This window comes from Phoenix dactylifera, chromosome 2 (genome assembly GCF_009389715.1).
Source record: "Phoenix dactylifera cultivar Barhee BC4 chromosome 2, palm_55x_up_171113_PBpolish2nd_filt_p, whole genome shotgun sequence".
Classification (NCBI taxonomy): Eukaryota; Viridiplantae; Streptophyta; class Magnoliopsida; order Arecales; family Arecaceae; genus Phoenix; species Phoenix dactylifera.
In genome coordinates, this window is record NC_052393.1 from 8,926,214 (window position 1) to 8,943,198 (window position 16,985).

The 16,985-nt window shown below is 40.3% G+C and overlaps 2 protein-coding genes across 2 annotated transcripts; both read right to left on the bottom strand.

Moving 5' to 3' along the window:
* Positions 1–414: 414 nt before the first annotated feature.
* LOC103717297 (hexose carrier protein HEX6-like) lies at positions 415–3,923 on the bottom strand. Its single transcript, XM_017845221.2, has 2 exons — positions 3,606–3,923; positions 415–1,494 (listed from the first exon to the last, which is right to left on the bottom strand). Exons 1-2 carry the CDS (start codon positions 3,921–3,923, stop codon positions 415–417), a joined length of 1,398 nt encoding a protein of 465 aa, XP_017700710.2.
* A 4,323-nt stretch (positions 3,924–8,246) lies between these two features.
* On the bottom strand, positions 8,247–14,209 carry LOC103717285 (hexose carrier protein HEX6-like). Its single transcript, XM_008805606.4, has 4 exons — positions 13,953–14,209; positions 13,384–13,706; positions 9,083–10,173; positions 8,247–8,686 (listed from the first exon to the last, which is right to left on the bottom strand). The coding sequence occupies exons 1-4, from the start codon at positions 14,071–14,073 to the stop codon at positions 8,677–8,679; spliced, it is 1,545 nt and encodes a 514-aa protein (XP_008803828.2). The 5' UTR covers positions 14,074–14,209; the 3' UTR covers positions 8,247–8,676.
* Between the last annotated feature and the right edge of the window lie 2,776 nt (positions 14,210–16,985).

The following is a 16,985-nucleotide window of genomic DNA, read 5'->3' on the forward strand; positions in this document are numbered from 1 at the left end:
TTGTGGACCACGATTGTAAGTGATTATTTAATCGGAGTTCAGAACATATAGCGTTGTGGAACTGTTATATATTCTATTTGTCATCTATAAGGTTATTGGTTCATATACATCAGCCTCCTTACCACACTCTCTCCTCATGAATTAAGTCTGTAAACTTCAGACTACAACTTCATTTATATATACGTATAATGAACAAATATGAAAAGAAAAGCATAAATTAGATGACAGGGAACCTAACTTACCTCATCCTGTGTTCCCTCCAACAACCTATACCAATGAGCAAACTATGTTAAATGTAAATCAATAGAAGCAGCGAAGGAATGTGAAGCAATTGCTCATTCCACCCAAAAATAGGTTAATGAGAGGATATCATCATCATCATCATTGTTATACTCTAGATACTGTATTACACAATTATGTAATATCATCAAAACAGTCATCCTGGGTTGCTTCAACAGCAGCAGTTTTCTTCCAGAACCAATGTTCCTTCCACACCCGATCCATCCGTTCCATTGCTATTCCCCCGGTCTCCGGCAAAAATAAATGAATGAATACAATCACCATTGCCAGCCAGCCCCCAGAGATGAAGAAGTTGGTAGCCTTAAGTCGGCAAAGCAAAGTGGGAAAGGTCTCGGCTATAACAAATGCAAACAGAAACCACACTGCCACCACAATGCTTTGCCCTGCGGATCTGATCTCTAGAGGGAAAATCTCACTTGGGACCGACCATCCTAAAGGTCCCCAAGACCATCCAAAGCCCATAAGATAAACACAAACCAAGAACAAGGCAAAGCATGCATAGCCTCTACTAATCACATTGTCATCGCTGAGTTGGGTCATCATCACTCTACCAATGGTCACCAGTGAGACGAGCATCTGTATGCCTCCAAACGTAAACATAGCGCGTCGACCAATTCTATCGATGACGGCCATTAACACCATAGTAGAGGTGGTGCTTGTAAGTCCTATCACAAATGCTGACATGAGGAACGAATTCTTGCCAAAACCGATGTTTCGAATCAAGATAGGAATGTAGAAAGCCACCAATTTGAATCCTATTACTTGTTGGAAGAATGGGATTGCGATCGCCATTACGAGTTGAGGCCTATACTCGTATCGAGTAATCCTATAGAAGGATTGGTTAGTAGTTACTTGAGCGTCGCCAGCAGCCATTATATCATTTAATTCTGCTAGGATATCTGGGGTGCCTCGTGTTGTCTGGAGAGTCTTCACTGCCCTGTGGAAGTCAATGTCCCTTTGGATGATGCTGTTTGCCGTCTCAGGGATGAAGAGAGCACCAAGCGTGAGGAAGAGAGATGGAGCAGCAGCCATACCAAGAGAGATACGCCATCCCCAGCTCTCTCTTGGTCTTTCAACACCAAAGATAATGAGATCAGCGAGGAACAAACCAATGTCATAACTAAGCTGAAAGACATTGTTGATTGCTCCTCGGCTGTCCGGGGGGGGCATCTCCGATAAGTACAGTGGAATTGCCTGCAACAATTGTAACAAAATCAATATAATATGAATATAGGGTTTGAGAGATAACGTAGTGAATTGTAATTATGGGAAGTGTTTGGTGATGGAAAAGATTTCAGAAAAATAATTAATGTTTATTTTCTGAGTTTTTTTTCTGTCCAATTAATATCATGCTGTTGATAAAGGGGGTAAAAAAACCAGTGCTAAATTAACACACGGCCAAATATATTACCATACAAATGAAGGTGCTAAATTACCCCTGTGAAGGTGCTAACACTATTTCAAGGTAAATGACCTTAGGTTCACTGAATGGTAGAAAATGAGACTCCGTTTTGGATCCACCTGTGGTCCATGGTAGATGTTGAGATTCATGGGCGCTCCATGACAACTTCAAAGCACCACCAGTGATGGCAACCACAAATTCCAAAACAACAATGGATTGTAGGCTAATGCAAAGTCGCTTTCCCACTGACAGCAGACATAAAACATACCTGTTTTATTGTGCAAAGAAGAAATAACGCATCTGTCGTGTGGTCGCATAACTAGTAGACCTCAAATTTGGGTACCCATTTGACATCTTTTTCTCCAAAAACTGTGGCCAAGTTTGGTTGGGGGGAGTTGGACTCTGGAAGCGAATGAGAATGAGCAACTTCTATTCCAGCTATTTGGTTGGAGGGAGTCTCATTTTCATTCCGATTTTAGAAGAAATGAAAACATCTTAATCCACTAAAATCCAATTGTGACTCTCTCATAGTATTTAAATTCAATTCTGATTCTAATTCCAGTTATGAACCAAGCATATTGGGAACTACGACCATTTCGATTTTCATTCCAATCCAATTCAATTCCAATTTCGATCACGAACTAGATGCACCCTATATGTGGTGGTCTCGTCTATCCCGTGTGTTTGTTTGTTTCAAAGGATGCTGTATTGGGTTCATGACCTCTATTGCAAGCTAGCAGTGCATCATCTCTGCAGTGGAAATAAAGAGTTCGGTCAAACTCGGAAGGAATTCACTCTACAGACTTAAATGTTGTTTGTTTTCCTTCGCCTATTATTCATTTGTCTACATCGAACCTCGCCTGGACATTAGCTCATGGGACCACCTTTTTTTCTGTGCATGTCCGTTTCAATTTAGTATTGACTTAGGGGCATTCAATTCGTTTTCCAGTAAAAGTCTCACCCAAAATGCCACACAGCTGATCTGCAGCACACTTTTTGATCCTCAATGTGACAACTTTTGCCACCCTGCGTGAAAAGATGGGGCTTTGCTAAGTAAACTCGTGTTACTTGTATCTATATATATCACCATCTGCACCAATCCAAACAATTTATATATAGATATAAGCATTTTATAATCCTTCTTTGAGCAGTTAATTTTCCTATCACATTCACAGTTTGATATTATGTGGCTGAATTCGGCCTCTCCAAGGGCTGAAAAACCCCTCAAATACCATACTATCTCCATATTGAAGGGCAAAATTCTAGTTGTTTTTTCATCAGCCATTGGAAACCAAGGGGCAGAGAAAGCATCAAATGCAATTTTTTTTAAAATAAATATTTATTGTTCATTCTTTACATAAAATTATTGGTTGGATCAGATCTACCAATTTGGCAATGGACCAGTCAAGATGGAAAGGAACACGCCCTTCCAGCTCTCTTTCCTTTCTTTTTATTCTTTGTCTGTGTTTATGCATGTTGCTTTTTGGTTCGTCTGGTCCACCGTCGAGCTGGTGGACCTGGTCCAACCAGTAATCCTCGACGCACATCGGCATTTAACTTAATTTACTTCTTAAATTAGCCATTCTCGGCAGAACCAAAATGCTAGGCACTGCAATCATAATTAACCTAGTCTTACAACAGACTTACAAGTAGGACCAAGTGCTGATGTCAGTGGGCCTAATTTATGTACTTGGATTTATAATCAGAACCCCGGCATACTCTGTAGCTTATTGACATCTCATCTCTCTAGTACCAAGCATTAAACTCTATTATATTTTGCTTTGTCCCATCTTTCCTTTTCTAATTATTTTCTTCTTTATTTTAGTCAAAGAGAAAGCACTTTTGTCCTGAACTCTAATGCCACGTGCGCCTCGGAAAACTCTAATACCTGCATGAATCTTACCTGGTTGGCGAAGCCGACGCCGAAGCCTAACAGGACGCGGCCGAGCAGGAGCGTCCATACGGTGGACCCGGCCGCGGACAGGATCGACCCGGCCAAGGAAGCGGCGCCGCCGGCGACCATGGTCGGCCGGCGGCCGAAGGCCCGCGTGACCCACGCAGCCACCAACGCCCCCATCGCCCCCGCCACGTACAGTGACGCCCTGTAGCCACTCGCCCGGGGGCTGCCTGACCAGCAGGAGCTGCTGCTGCTGATGCTCTCCTCCATCCTCGCATGCAGCCATGGAAACATGTCCTTGTGATTTGCCTCTTTGGTGGCCATGACACCCAGATCATTAAAAATTTAGCTCGTTAATTTCCGTGAATCGGTTGGTAGGAAATATTTTACTTCAGAAAGGTGGTGCAGGTAGAGGTCGGTACCTGAGATTCCAATGTCATAGCCGAAGATCACACCTCCCAACGAGGCCACCATGCAAGTAAGGACGAGGAAGGGTGTCATCCTGCCGTTATATCGGTTGGTTTCGAGCGGCCTGACGGCGAAGTGGGGTGGCATGGAGTCTGATAGATCAATGGGGTGGAAGGGAGGAGATCGATGGGGGTGGTGGCTGCTCCGTTAGAATGGCGAGAGAGCGAGAGAGAGAGAGAGAGAGAGGGTGGGGAGTAATCTCCTGGGTCTCAAATGTGAACGAGGGAGAGGAGGGTTAAGCAGGTGAGGGGACACGTGCCATTCATGGAAGTAGGAATTGCGGGGGCAGTGCGTTTTGGAAGGAACTGAGTTGCGGATTGTTTTGGACTGTATAGGTTGTTCCGAGGACTCATTTTTCCGACCACAACATGTGACCGTCGAATTTGGTGCTCTATATGCCACAGTAGAAGTGGGTTCCACCAAGATGAATACAATTGGCGCTGAAAAGCATTTACGGAGTATTTTTTTATTATCAAGAATTATATTTGCTATTTTTAATGCCTTCTATTTTATTGAGCTTTATTTAGTGGGAACCAAATGTAATGGTTCAAGTGCAATCATGCAAACCCTAGACAAACGAACTATTTGGTCGGTATTTGTCGGCTCCATTTATCATTGCATATTTCCAGCAATTCAGGAGATCTATTGTTACTTACTGTATCTAACACATTCAATTGATTACGATCAACCACTACTTATCTCACACTTTTTTTGGCGGTATACTTGCCTCATATTCAACCAAACTTCGCAACATCCTATCTTGATCGCACGTGACTAACTTTATATTCTTGACAACTCATATTTTTAGATTTTAATTGTGAGGGCTCGGTCCATTGACCGACATGCACATTGCGTTGGACTTGTGGGTCGGCTCGAAGTGGCCAGCCCAATCATCCACGTCCGCCACACGTGACGAATTGGGAGAGGACTCCGGCTGGGTATCTCTTTCCTCTCCGATTTCGATCGCAATAGCGATCGAAATAGCAGTGTTCCAAGCCAATCCGAACATCCAAAAGCTCTAATTTTTGCCTATTTAAGATTCTCGATCCCCCCCCCCCCCCCCTTAAGATCCATCAAGAAATAGGGCTAGAGTTCTCTCGATTTTAAGTTTTCTTCTTGAGGTTCTTCCTCCGATTTCCACCACAAAGAGTTGCCAGAAACCTTGCCAGACTGAGATATGAGTCCTCCATCTCCTCCCCTTTCTTCCTTGGAGTTTTGGGCCTTCATTTTCTTGGATTTGAGCCAGTAATTGCCAGAGCTTCATCCGAAATAGAGCACCCATGTTTCAGCCATGATTAGCCACCGTCGACTGCTGGATTTGGCTGAAGTTGCAGCCACCTGAGGCTGGCGTCGGGTGGGCAACTGGGCCACCACAACTGCCACCTATTACCGGCAAGGAAGAAGGAAGAAGAGAGACAAGAAGAAAGATTCTTTCCTCTTCTTTATTTTCTCTCTTTCTCTCCTCTCTCACTTTCTCTCTCTAGAAGATATATGGAATCTAGTATCGGGTCTTGTCGACCCGATATACAAATCCGAGTTAACCCTTGAAAAGAGGCCTTAATCTATCTTGGTACCCGGGCCACCTACTAGACTGATTACCCCGGCCTTGTGGAATATCCTTACAACCTTCATTGATGAACCTTGTAAATGGATCTTGGCTCTAATTGAGTTTGATTTATTGAGCGAATCGTCTAGACCTAACCCATCCGAAACGACTGTATGCTCGATCAAGTCTTCTCATATTATTTTATTAAAGTCGTCAATTAGAAAGTAATTTCGCTGTTAATATTTCAAAAAGGTTTAGCGGAGTTGCCTAGCAAAGTTTGACAATCTAAAACAAAAGAAGTAAAATTATGGATTGGCATATGTGCTATGAAAATTATGCTTCATTATGAAAGATAATTCTATAAATATTTAAATAAAATAGCTTTATTATAAAATATGAATCCGATTATATCTTTTAGTGTTTTTCATTTATTATATGTATGTTTTAAGAAAAAAATATAAGAATTTGAAAGTCTCTTAGAAAGCTATGTATAGTCCTCGCTAGCGGGTATAATAGTTGGTAACGACCCTTGCCAGTGGGTATAATAGTTGGTAACGACCTTCACCAGTAAGTATAATAATTGGTAAAGGCCCTCACCAAAAAATATAATAGTTGGTAACGGCCCTTGCTAGCAGGTATAATAGTTGGTAACAGCACTCGTCAGCAGGTATAATAGTTGGCAGACTGTGCATGCAATCGATTATGGCCCTATCATAAATATAAAATGACCGTAGCACACATATCTGTGAGTAATATTTTGATCCATGATAGGTTTAAATGATATGAAGAATGATTTACGGATTTATTTGTGAACTGTGTTTATAAAAGAAGGATGATTTGTTCATATATGATTTGTTTTATAATTTGTTTTAATATATTGTACTATAAAATACTTTATTTTGACAATAACCATTATTTTTCTTAAATGATGCATCAATATAGAAAAACTCATGCTTGATCTAGTAAGGTAGAGTAAGATTTACTTACTGAGCTGTGTCGCTCATATATCTCTATTTCTATTTTTCTCTCTAAGCGAATGGAGACAATAAGGATGAAGAATAGTCCGAGCTTGAAGTTCGTGTTAGTAAGTTGGTGATTTTATAGAAGAGTTTTAGTATTTTAATTAACTATAAATTTGTAGTTAATAATTTTCTAAATATTGAAAATTATAGATTGGTATTTATGTTTGATGTAGATGCTCTGAAATATTGGTTGCATTTAATGAATAATAAAATTGAACTTTTATTTATTTATTTATTTAGATGAATTTGGAAGTTAAGATGTATTTGAAATCTAAATATAATGTTCGTTTCATGTTATCACATGTTGTACCCCTCGGTAGCATGGCTATGTTGGATTTGAGGCATGACATTAATGTTTTGTAGAAGGGATATTGTTTTCATATATCTGTAATGTATGTCATCGTGTATAGATAACTATCCAATTTTACTGAGCTATAACATTTTAACATGAGACCAGTAATGCTATTAGCAAAATTGGCGATAATGGTAAATGATAGACAGTCGCATGAAGCCACCATAATTATTAGTGCATTTTCTTTAGCAGTACTTTTAATTGCCGGTAAAAGACTACTTTGTCATAATGTACCATTAGTTTAAGCTTATCTTGATCATACAATGACACTTTACTCCACCATATATATTGTATATGCATTTAACATATAAGTCTACTTGCTTAATCCAAATTGGCATTTTTGAAGCATAAAATGATGTTTAAAATTGCATTTATTTCTAGAAAATTGTTTCTTTTTTTTTTCCTTCTAAGATTGTAAACTTTGATTTGTGAATTTAAGGGGAAGAATAGACATCTAAAGAATTTTTTTTTTCAAATTCAGCTATTTTTGTAGAACTTCATTGCCTCTACACATTTTCAATGAGATTATGACCATGTATATGTGAAGCATTCCATAATTAAAGCAGCCATTAGACCACAGAGATCATTGAGTACAAGACTATATGCAGAATTCAGCTCTTGCAATATGCATGCACATAACATGCTCATGCTCAAATTTTCCTTGTTCTAGATAGGCAATACCATTAATTATCAAATTAAAATATTGTTACATTTTAGGGTGCTTTGTCAAGGTCAACCTATTTATATTCCCGAGCTTATTTTCATGGAAAGTAGTGGCTTTTACCTACCCTTTACACCTGATCATATATGTATTAATTTATCGCACGCACTAGCTTCACCTGATCATATAAGTATTGATTTGCCTTTTTCTAAGAACTACGGTGGGAGCTCGACCTTCTATATGATCAAACTTAAAACCTTGGGCAAGCACTAGGTAGAGAGGTGTCAACTAATGAGCTGAAATGCCACTAGCTATGTAAACATGAAAAAACTAGATCCAAAAATCAACTAATAGATAGTTGTTATTCTATTTTCTCCATGATACATATATGCCAAGTACAGCATTATATTATCCTAGGAAAAAGTATAGAACGGTTTGCATTTTTGTTTGGTCAAACAGGATTATGGGGAAATTGGATTAATAAACCCTTCCATCATAAACTCTTCCATCTCCTGGGACATTTTTCATCATTTCATGTTGTTTCTTTATACCCTCCAACCTGCTTGAAAGAAATCAACACGAGCTGAGCATCAACACAAGCTATAAAGGGGCTTGGTATCAGCATGCATGTAAATCAAACATTCATCTTGTTCAATACATAGAAAAGTATATTATTTATAAGGTCGCATTTACTTCTTGTTAATTTGATTTGTCAAGGTGATCTTACTTATCCTTCCTAACATGTCTATTATGTATCAAGAAGCACTTGACTACCTAGGATATGACTAAATATTCAATTAGTCAGGTGATCTTGTCAAACCTTCCTTGCATGCTTATTATCTACCAGAAACCCATAGGATGATCATGGCCAATATAAAAAAACACCGAACCTCATGAAATTGCCAGTGCCTTGCTCTGAGGAGAGGTTCCAAATTCAAACACGAACGGTGGCATGCCCGCTCGTATTTTGACTATGAAGACGAAATTGACGATCAACAACACCGCCGCCGCCTTCCTATGTTAAATTATCATGATCTCCTGTAAGGACATCAAATTAAACTAAAGAATTCTCAAATGGTTTTCTAGAGATCAACTAATTTCACTATCAATATATTCATGAGATGTGACACCATGTATGCTAGATATTTTATTCTACAAACTGACTTCACTAAGAAAATCATGAAATGTGCATTAAAATTCCAACCACCCCTGAGTAAACTATTAATCATTATCAAATTCAGGTAAATTACTACCAACAACTTTCCGTTGGTCTGCATGTCCATAATTGGCAGAAAAAGTGGAAGTTTACCTATTAAATGGAGTGAGAAAATTTGATTACCAGAACGAATTCTAGCTTTGATATCTTTAATTTACAGATCATATAAGATAAGATAAGACCATTTTAGATTTTAGCATACAATGAACAATTCTTACTGATGCGAATTTGTCGTGCTCGTTGCATTCCCCTTGCTTTCCTCTTTCTCATCCCCAATTATCTTCTTCCAAAACCAATGCTTCTTCCATACTTGATCCATTTGCTCAACTGGCACATTCTTAGTCTCTGGTAAGAACATATATATAAACAAGGTCATGGCAGCAACCCATCCCCCAAAGAAGAAGAAAGTTCCAGACTTCAGATGACAAAGCATCGGAAGGAAAGACTGAGCAACAAGAAAAGTTGCCAAAAAGTTCACTGCTACCACAATGCTCTGCCCTGCTGATCTAATCTCCAGCGGGAAAATTTCGCTTGGGACTAACCATCCCAAAGGCCCCCAAGACCATGAGAAACCTGCTACAAAAGCACAAAGGATGATCAATACCAAATAAGCCTGGCCTCTGCTCATTCCTCCATGGTCTTTGAACTCCGCTGCCAATACTCCACCAACTATTATCTGTGACAAAAACATCTGAATCCCTCCAGTTATAAACAGAGTTCGCCGACCCAATTTGTCAGCTAACACCATTGCTAGGATGTTGCAACTTAAAGCAACTAGCCTTGTCAATATTGCTGACATGAGAGAAGCACTCTCTTTTAGCCCGATGGTTCGAAACATAATTGGCGCATAGAAGTTAATCACATTAATCCCAGTAACTTGTTGGAAAAAGGGGATTGAGAACGCCATCACAAGCTGAGGGCGGTACTTCTGTTGAATGATCTTTCGAAAAGGGTGATGAATGCCTTTCGCGATAATGCCAGCAGAAATCAAGTCATCAAGCTCTTTTTTAACATCAGTGGTGCCTCGGATCTTTTGAAGCAGCTGCTCTGCCTTATGGAGGTCGCCATTGCGCTGAATAATATTGTTGGGTGTCTCAGGGAGGAAAACGGTACCAACAGTTAAAAAGGAAGCAGGAACTGCAGCCAAGGCTAGAGAGATTCTCCAACCCCATCTGGCTTGCGTCTTGTTAATTCCATAGTTGACGAAGTTAGCTACAAGAATTCCGATGCTAACACAAACTTCAAAACCATTATTGATTGCTCCACGGTGTTGAGGTGGAGCCATTTCTGATAGGTATAATGGAATTGACTGGAACAAAATGATGAACTTTTGTGAGATTGTTGCTTGCTAATAAGTCCATGTATCCAAGAACAAAAAAAGACTAATAATTCTACTGTTCACGCTATGCCAAGGGCACTCCACTATGCAATTTGCTATAAATCTCAAAAAAACATAAGGCTACATAGATGTCAAATGGAAAGATCCTCAAAGGATAGTGCACATGCAAATAAACAAGTTCTTGAAAGTTTGTATGGTTCTCCAAGATCTGGAAATTGCATTTATATCCTTGCGATCAGATGATATACTGAAGTAGTACCATTTTATTCATTTAAGAATATTTACACATAAACTCTTCAATAAATGTTTAATTAATTAACTTCCAAATCAAAAAGTAACAGTACACACATAAAAATTAGCAAAGAATTTTAGATATTTGCTATAAATTTTTAAAATGTTATATGGAATTTTAGGGTAAAATAGTCAATGGATAAGCTAATTGAATTTTTTATCCAGCCAAACTTAGATTAGAGTATCAGGATTAAAATCAAAAACAATGTAAAGAGTATGTGCGCATTATAAGCTTTCAACAGGAATATATGCAATATCTATTTTTAAGAATAAATATACAAACAACAGAATTCTCCGGGGAGCATGTGTAAATGCCCCATACTAATACCTAAGCATACCCTCCAAGTGGCAGATCTCTAAGCAACTGCACTCCAAGCCCCATATCTCCGTCCTTGAAAATAACTTGAAATTCTTGCAATATTTACCTTCCATGGCATAGAAAGAGACTAAGAAGAAGAGCGTCATCTATCCCTACAAAGCACAAATTTGAATAATTGTGTAAATGTTTTAATTTCTTTTGAGTCCTAAAAATAAGCTTGATTTCTCAAGGAAAATGTTATTTCTTCTGAGCACTCACATAGAATTTTCATGGATTTTTTAATATTTTTCTAGCATTTCCTTTTGAATACATCCCATCACGCCTCTACATAGCCATGCTCTTGATCATTTTCCCTGAGTGTGAGCATTGTAAACTTTGTATTGGAATGGCTTCAAAAGGAAATATTGACAATAATATAGCTCTTATATAAAGATTATACAAGCTCTAAGGGATTGCATAGTCCTTTCTTAGGACCTGAAGATTGTGCACTAAGGAAGCCTTTTTGGACAAATTATAAGCAAGGCCAGAAATGGGCACAGGCTAGGTCAGCTTCTAGTTAGGCTTTGGACTTGTCCCGAGCAGAATTTTGTTGGGCTTGGACCTGAAATTTGAGCCTAAAAAATTGGGCCAGATTCGGATTGTCCCGGCTGGGCCAAGACCTGACTCTTAGCCCGACCTCTCATGACATTGACCTGAGTGAACAGAAGCGCTCTTTTTATGTCCCCATTTCTTCCTCCTCCAGTGTTTCATCACAATTATTCAGCGCTTCTTAAATTTAGATTGAATTGAATTCATAGCTAGGAAGAGGAAATCGGACACAATAAACCTCAACTAGGTGGACTGAGCACTCTGCTCCACCTTCTCTCCTCTCTTATTTCTATCCCCTTTTCTCCTCTCCCAAGTGAACTATGGCATATGGCACAAGACACCACTCCCACTTCTCTGCTCTCGCATTTCAATCCCCTTCTCTCCTCTCTAGGGTGGACAATGGTTGTAGTAGATGGCATGGTACACAACTAGGTCTCTCTCTCCCCCATCCTTCCATCCCTCCGTCTCGTCAATTGCTTCCTCTCCTAAAGTCAATAGGGGGAGGCAGTGCTGCAATGGGGTGCCAGATCCCCTTTTTCTTTCCTCCCTTTTATTAGGTCAGGCCGAATGTGGCCTGATTTGTGTTGAGCATACTTGTGCTCCATCCAAGTCAAGCATGCACAGGCTTTATTTGGACTCAAGTTCAGGTTCTAGCTTGTTCGGGCTGAGTTATATATAGATTTTTCAAGCCCAACTAGGCCCAAATCAAAGCTCGAAAATAATTTCTAAGCTAGGATGGAGCAAGGGTGATCTGGGAAGATCCATAGGATTTAAACCTTATTTTCGCAATTCTTCCATCTTTTTTTAGTTTTCTTTTAAGAGATTCAATTTGTGCGGGTTGAGAAAAATCTTTCTTCTTTTCGGTCTGATCAAAAGAAATAGCTCAACCTAACAAATTTTTAGTCCTGAATTCAAAAGTGACATGACATGACTTGATGTGATCCTATTTAGACCAAGTTTAAGTAAAAGCTTTTTCAACTAAGAACGGATATAGGTCAGAGCCTCAATCGATTAAGGTTCATGAGGAAATAATTTATCTAGGTCAGGCCAGATAATGACCATAGAGATATTTTAAGAATGGCCAATCTCTCTCTCCCCCTCTTTTTTTTCTAATTGGTAAACAATAAGTGATCCTTTAAATTATTTGAAATAGGGATAGGGTTTGAATCCTCTTTTTTGTAATGTAATTTACTGTCGAGTTGGGTTGAAAGTGATTGACTTAGGTTGGTTGGGATTCGGGCAATGTACGATATAGCAAGTATGAGTCGATTAGATTTTCTGGATGATGGGAGTTGATTGGTGAATGGATATGGATCAAATGCCTCAACTAAATGTTTCATCAGACTACATAGGGATCAAGATTGCATATATTATCATCCTAACTTGATTCAAGCAAACCTAACTAGACTTGACCCATTTTCACCTCTAATGACCTCCTCATATAATGATTGAAATCATCCATGTCGAGCATCGTTCTGCAGCCTACTTTCTTTTTTTTTTTTCAGGCACAAAATAGACATCTTTAAAGTTGAAAACACCCAATTTCCCCCCCTAGCTCCATATAACGTCAGATAAAACTACTCCACCATGAGTGATTTAACCCTTTTGTTTAGGACTACATTTTCCAGCAAATAACCGATGTCTATAAATATATTCTCTGGATGGGGCTAAATTAGATCCCAAAGCCTTAGCCCAGTCTTGCAGGCATATGCAAGACACTAAATTGTGAAATCATGAGATTCATGCTAATCCCTTTTGATGGTGTGACTGGTGTCGTAAGCATGCCTATCTATTAGCGAATTCTTACAGGTGCTTTAGGTTTTATCTATATGGATGTCCTGAAAAATCATAGTATTCTATACTCGTTGAAAATTATTAAACTTCGATATTTTAAATCATAAAGACATAATTTGAATCTAAAATCTCTAAACATAGTTTGAGTGTAAAGAGTCACAAAACGAAAGGCAGAGCAATCCGATCACCTGGTTGGTGAACCCGATGCCCGCACCAAGCAGGACGCGGCCAAAGATAACCATATAAACGTTGGCAGCCGCCCCGCCCAATGCCGCGCCAGCCAAGAACATGGCCCCTCCGATGAGCATGGATGCCCTTCGACCGAACGCCCGCGTGATCGGCGAAGCGAACAAGGACGCCACAAGCCCAGCAATGTAGAGCGAAGACGTGAAGGCCGTCAGGAGCTCGCTGTTAAATCTGCAGTAGTTGCTGATCTTGGCGTCCTCCTTCATCTGAGTGTATACCTCGGGAAAGAACTTCTCCAAGAATCCCTCCATGGTGCTCACGCCACCTTCACCAAGACGCACCAGCCCGAGTGAGCTAAAGAACAAAAGCCGAGCTGGAGGGAATATGGGATAGGTGTGAGGACGGGAGCAGCAGCCCGCCATGTAGCGTTTAACCGTGGGCGTTTTCCAGCTCGGTCTTGGAAATCGTTTCCCGTTTCCCAAGAACACAAATGGAAGGCTGATGTTGATGTGGTGATGAGGGGGGAGGAGGAGGAGGAGGAGGAGGAGGAGAGGGAGCGGGGATACAAAACCTGAGATGCCGAGGTCGTAGCCGAAGAGGAGTCCTCCGCTGGCCGCAACTATACAGGAGAGGACGACGAACACAGTCACCCTCCCGTTGTAGCCACCGCCCGTTTCGCTCCCCAATGCCATAGATTTCGTCGCCGGAGAAGAAAACCGGCAGCCGGGGCCCGGGAGAGGGAGAAAAGGCTTGGTTTCAATGGAGGCGCGCGGAGGGAGGTGCGGCGGGTTACAATTGGACTGCGATCAGCTTGGGTCTTGGGAAGTGGACAATATCCGGTTTATTAGGGATTCCGGGAACAAATATCTCGCCACTTCTTTCTTATTTTAATTTTTTTTTTTTATTTTTTTTTTTTTTTGGGGGGGGGGGGGGGGGGGGGGGGGGTCCCTGCATAGCAGCCTCCACTGAGCCTCCATCCCACCAGGAGAATGTTTGATGCAGCCAGAAATGACCATGTGTTGGGCATTTCGGCCGGTTTTGCTCATATCCTCCTCACCCATGGGCTCGGTTCGATTATCCCTCTAGGCTTCGACACGAATACCACGTGTGAGTACGTCACATCTGATACCATCGAGGCTACCAGCAGAGCGATACGCCCTTCCAGACTCCGTGTCCGAGCATGATGCATCTGGTCTCCACAATTTAATTGACACCCGTGCGTTTCGAACCTAGAACCATTTGGTTGGAAGTAAGGTCAAGCTTCCACTGGGCTACCACCTCAGTAGCTTCTTATTTTAATTATTAAATATCTACCAAAACATAAGGATAAATTTAATTATCTTAGTTTCATAATTTCTATATTCCCATTATATGATTTTTTTTCTATAATTTTTCTAACTTTTTTCTATCATTGGAATTCCATTCCTCCACAACTAGCAATTTTATGAATGATATGAGAGATTAATATCCGAAACAATACGTTTGATGCCGTGCAATCGGCTAAAAGACGAGCTATCGCTGGGCCATCGTCGTGGGAACGCAACTGGCAGTCGGTGGGGGAAGAGGCAAATGGGTGATGGAAGGCAAGCCGTGGATAGCGGCGGGGTTGTGCCCTTTCCAACGGACCGTCCGCCTGTTGTTTTCTTTGCGTGGAGTGGATGTGGCCGAACCCCTTTCATATTCCGTGACCGTGATTGGTACAATTGTCGAAGCCCGCCCGTGATTTCTGTGCAGGAATTAATCAGGTCCGACGTGATGGGTGGCTTCGTAACTAACTTCTCGGATCCTCCCTGATTCCAATATTTTTTTGATTAAATAAGATAATCTAAATTAATCAAAAAATTATAAAATAAAATATTATAAGGTTGAACAGAAGGATCAAACAAAAAAAAAAAAGATAAGATGCCGTCAATTGGCAGAACCCAATAGATAATAATGATTGCATCATTCTCCTAGAAATAGACATACTCACCATTCAACGCGAGATAAATCAACAAATCATTGATAATCGTCATAGAGTCGCCCTAAAGTCTGTGGCATAAATCAGTTTCTCTCATGAATGCAACATCGTCTATAGCTATGAATGCAACATTAGCACTTTTGCCAACAAAGTCCACTCCATCTAAATATCTCTATATGGTATGCTACTATTAAAATTGGTTTTGAGGAAGCGGTTCCAAAAAAACTCGATCCAATTCTTTTGAGTTTGATTCACCTGAGGTGGCTGGTGGTTTCTCCTTTATTCTCTCCGATTCTGCTTTTGGCCGGTTCAGACGCCCATCAAGCCAAGTTCAGTGCAGCAAGTGCGACGAGAAAGGACTTGCTGAAAAAGTATTATGAGGCATGCCCGGTGCTTCAGAAAGCCAGGGCTGGCCCACCCCTTAGGCAACTTAGGCAGTCGCCTAAGGCTCCAGCCGAAAGAAGGCCCACCGTAAGAAAAACCTCAAAGACAAAATAAAAAGGAAGAAAATCCTTCTATGAGTTCGCCTTAGGCCGATCCACTACAGAAAGCAAGTTCGGATCCAAACCGGTTGATTCATCGGAACGTCCGTGGTGATTGCATGAGCCTATGCAGTACGCTATCCCATCGTCTTAGTATAATGTAATTAGGATGGTCCCACCATAAACGACAGTCATGGATGACTGTGATCGCTGAATTGGTCATTCCAAGATCAATGCCAAACTCCAGAGGACCTGGACTCCGAACATGACCTGCCTTCTGAATTTAAGTTTAAAAATTATTTCATTATCTCCCCTCTTTGTTTTAACAGTATAGATTATAAAAAGACGGGACCAGGCAAAATAAATTTTAAATGGAGTGGATTCCCAAGTTCATGGTGCCAAGGATATACTGTTTACTATGATCATGCCTTATGTTTTTTTCTTTGGTGAATCGTCTGCTCACACTGCTGTAGTATAAGTACAGCTAGCTCCATATGAATCACGCAACCTACACAAAGCAAAAGGTACTGAAGATCATGCCTTATTGGATGGCAAAACCTTTCATTCATAATGTAGCATGTTTTAGAATTTTGGATTTGTACATATTCTTCTCTAAATAACATAAAATAAAGATGATGCAAATCTGGGAAATATTTGGACTTGGAACCATTACATATTTCTCTTATTTTCTCCCCCTCGCATGTTATATTCTTCAATCTCTGCAAAGTAGCATCTGCATCTTAGTGCAATAGAACAAAACTAGGCCAAATTAGCTTAATTTCAGGTCGCCCAATATAATTACAAGGAAACATTTTTTTTCCAACAAATGCAAATATAATTACTTTTTTAGGACATTGCACAATGATCTGAACACTTTGTCGCATCTCCTCGATACGGATACAGTAACGATCATAGCGATCTCCTTTGGTATCTACCGGTACGTCAGGATCCGATTGGTCATGAACATCGTAAGGTGCTGCTCTTCACGAATCCCAGCATACCCAGGTAGTGATCATCAGGCTCATTGTATGATTGTCCACAGGTCTTTTCCTTCTCTTGTTTTTGGTAGTAAATTAGTTATGTTCTAGCCATATTCTTGTGAAATCATAATTCATGTAGACATGTATATTTATACATGCATTTATGCATACATCACTGTACA

Excerpts from the sequence above, each read along its gene's own strand:
- LOC103717285 (XM_008805606.4), bottom strand. The coding sequence starts at position 14,073 with ATGGCATTGGGGAGCGAAACGGGCGGTGGCTACAACGGGAGGGTGACT. Across the intron at positions 13,707-13,952 it reads CTACGACCTCGGCATCTCAG|GTGGCGTGAGCACCATGGAG; the intron begins GTTTTGTATCCC and ends GTCTTGGTGAAG. Across the intron at positions 10,174-13,383 it reads GCATCGGGTTCACCAACCAG|TCAATTCCATTATACCTATC; the intron begins GTGATCGGATTG and ends ATTTTGTTCCAG.
- LOC103717297 (XM_017845221.2), bottom strand. The coding sequence starts at position 3,923 with ATGGCCACCAAAGAGGCAAATCACAAGGACATGTTTCCATGGCTGCAT. Across the intron at positions 1,495-3,605 it reads GCGTCGGCTTCGCCAACCAG|GCAATTCCACTGTACTTATC; the intron begins GTAAGATTCATG and ends CAATTGTTGCAG.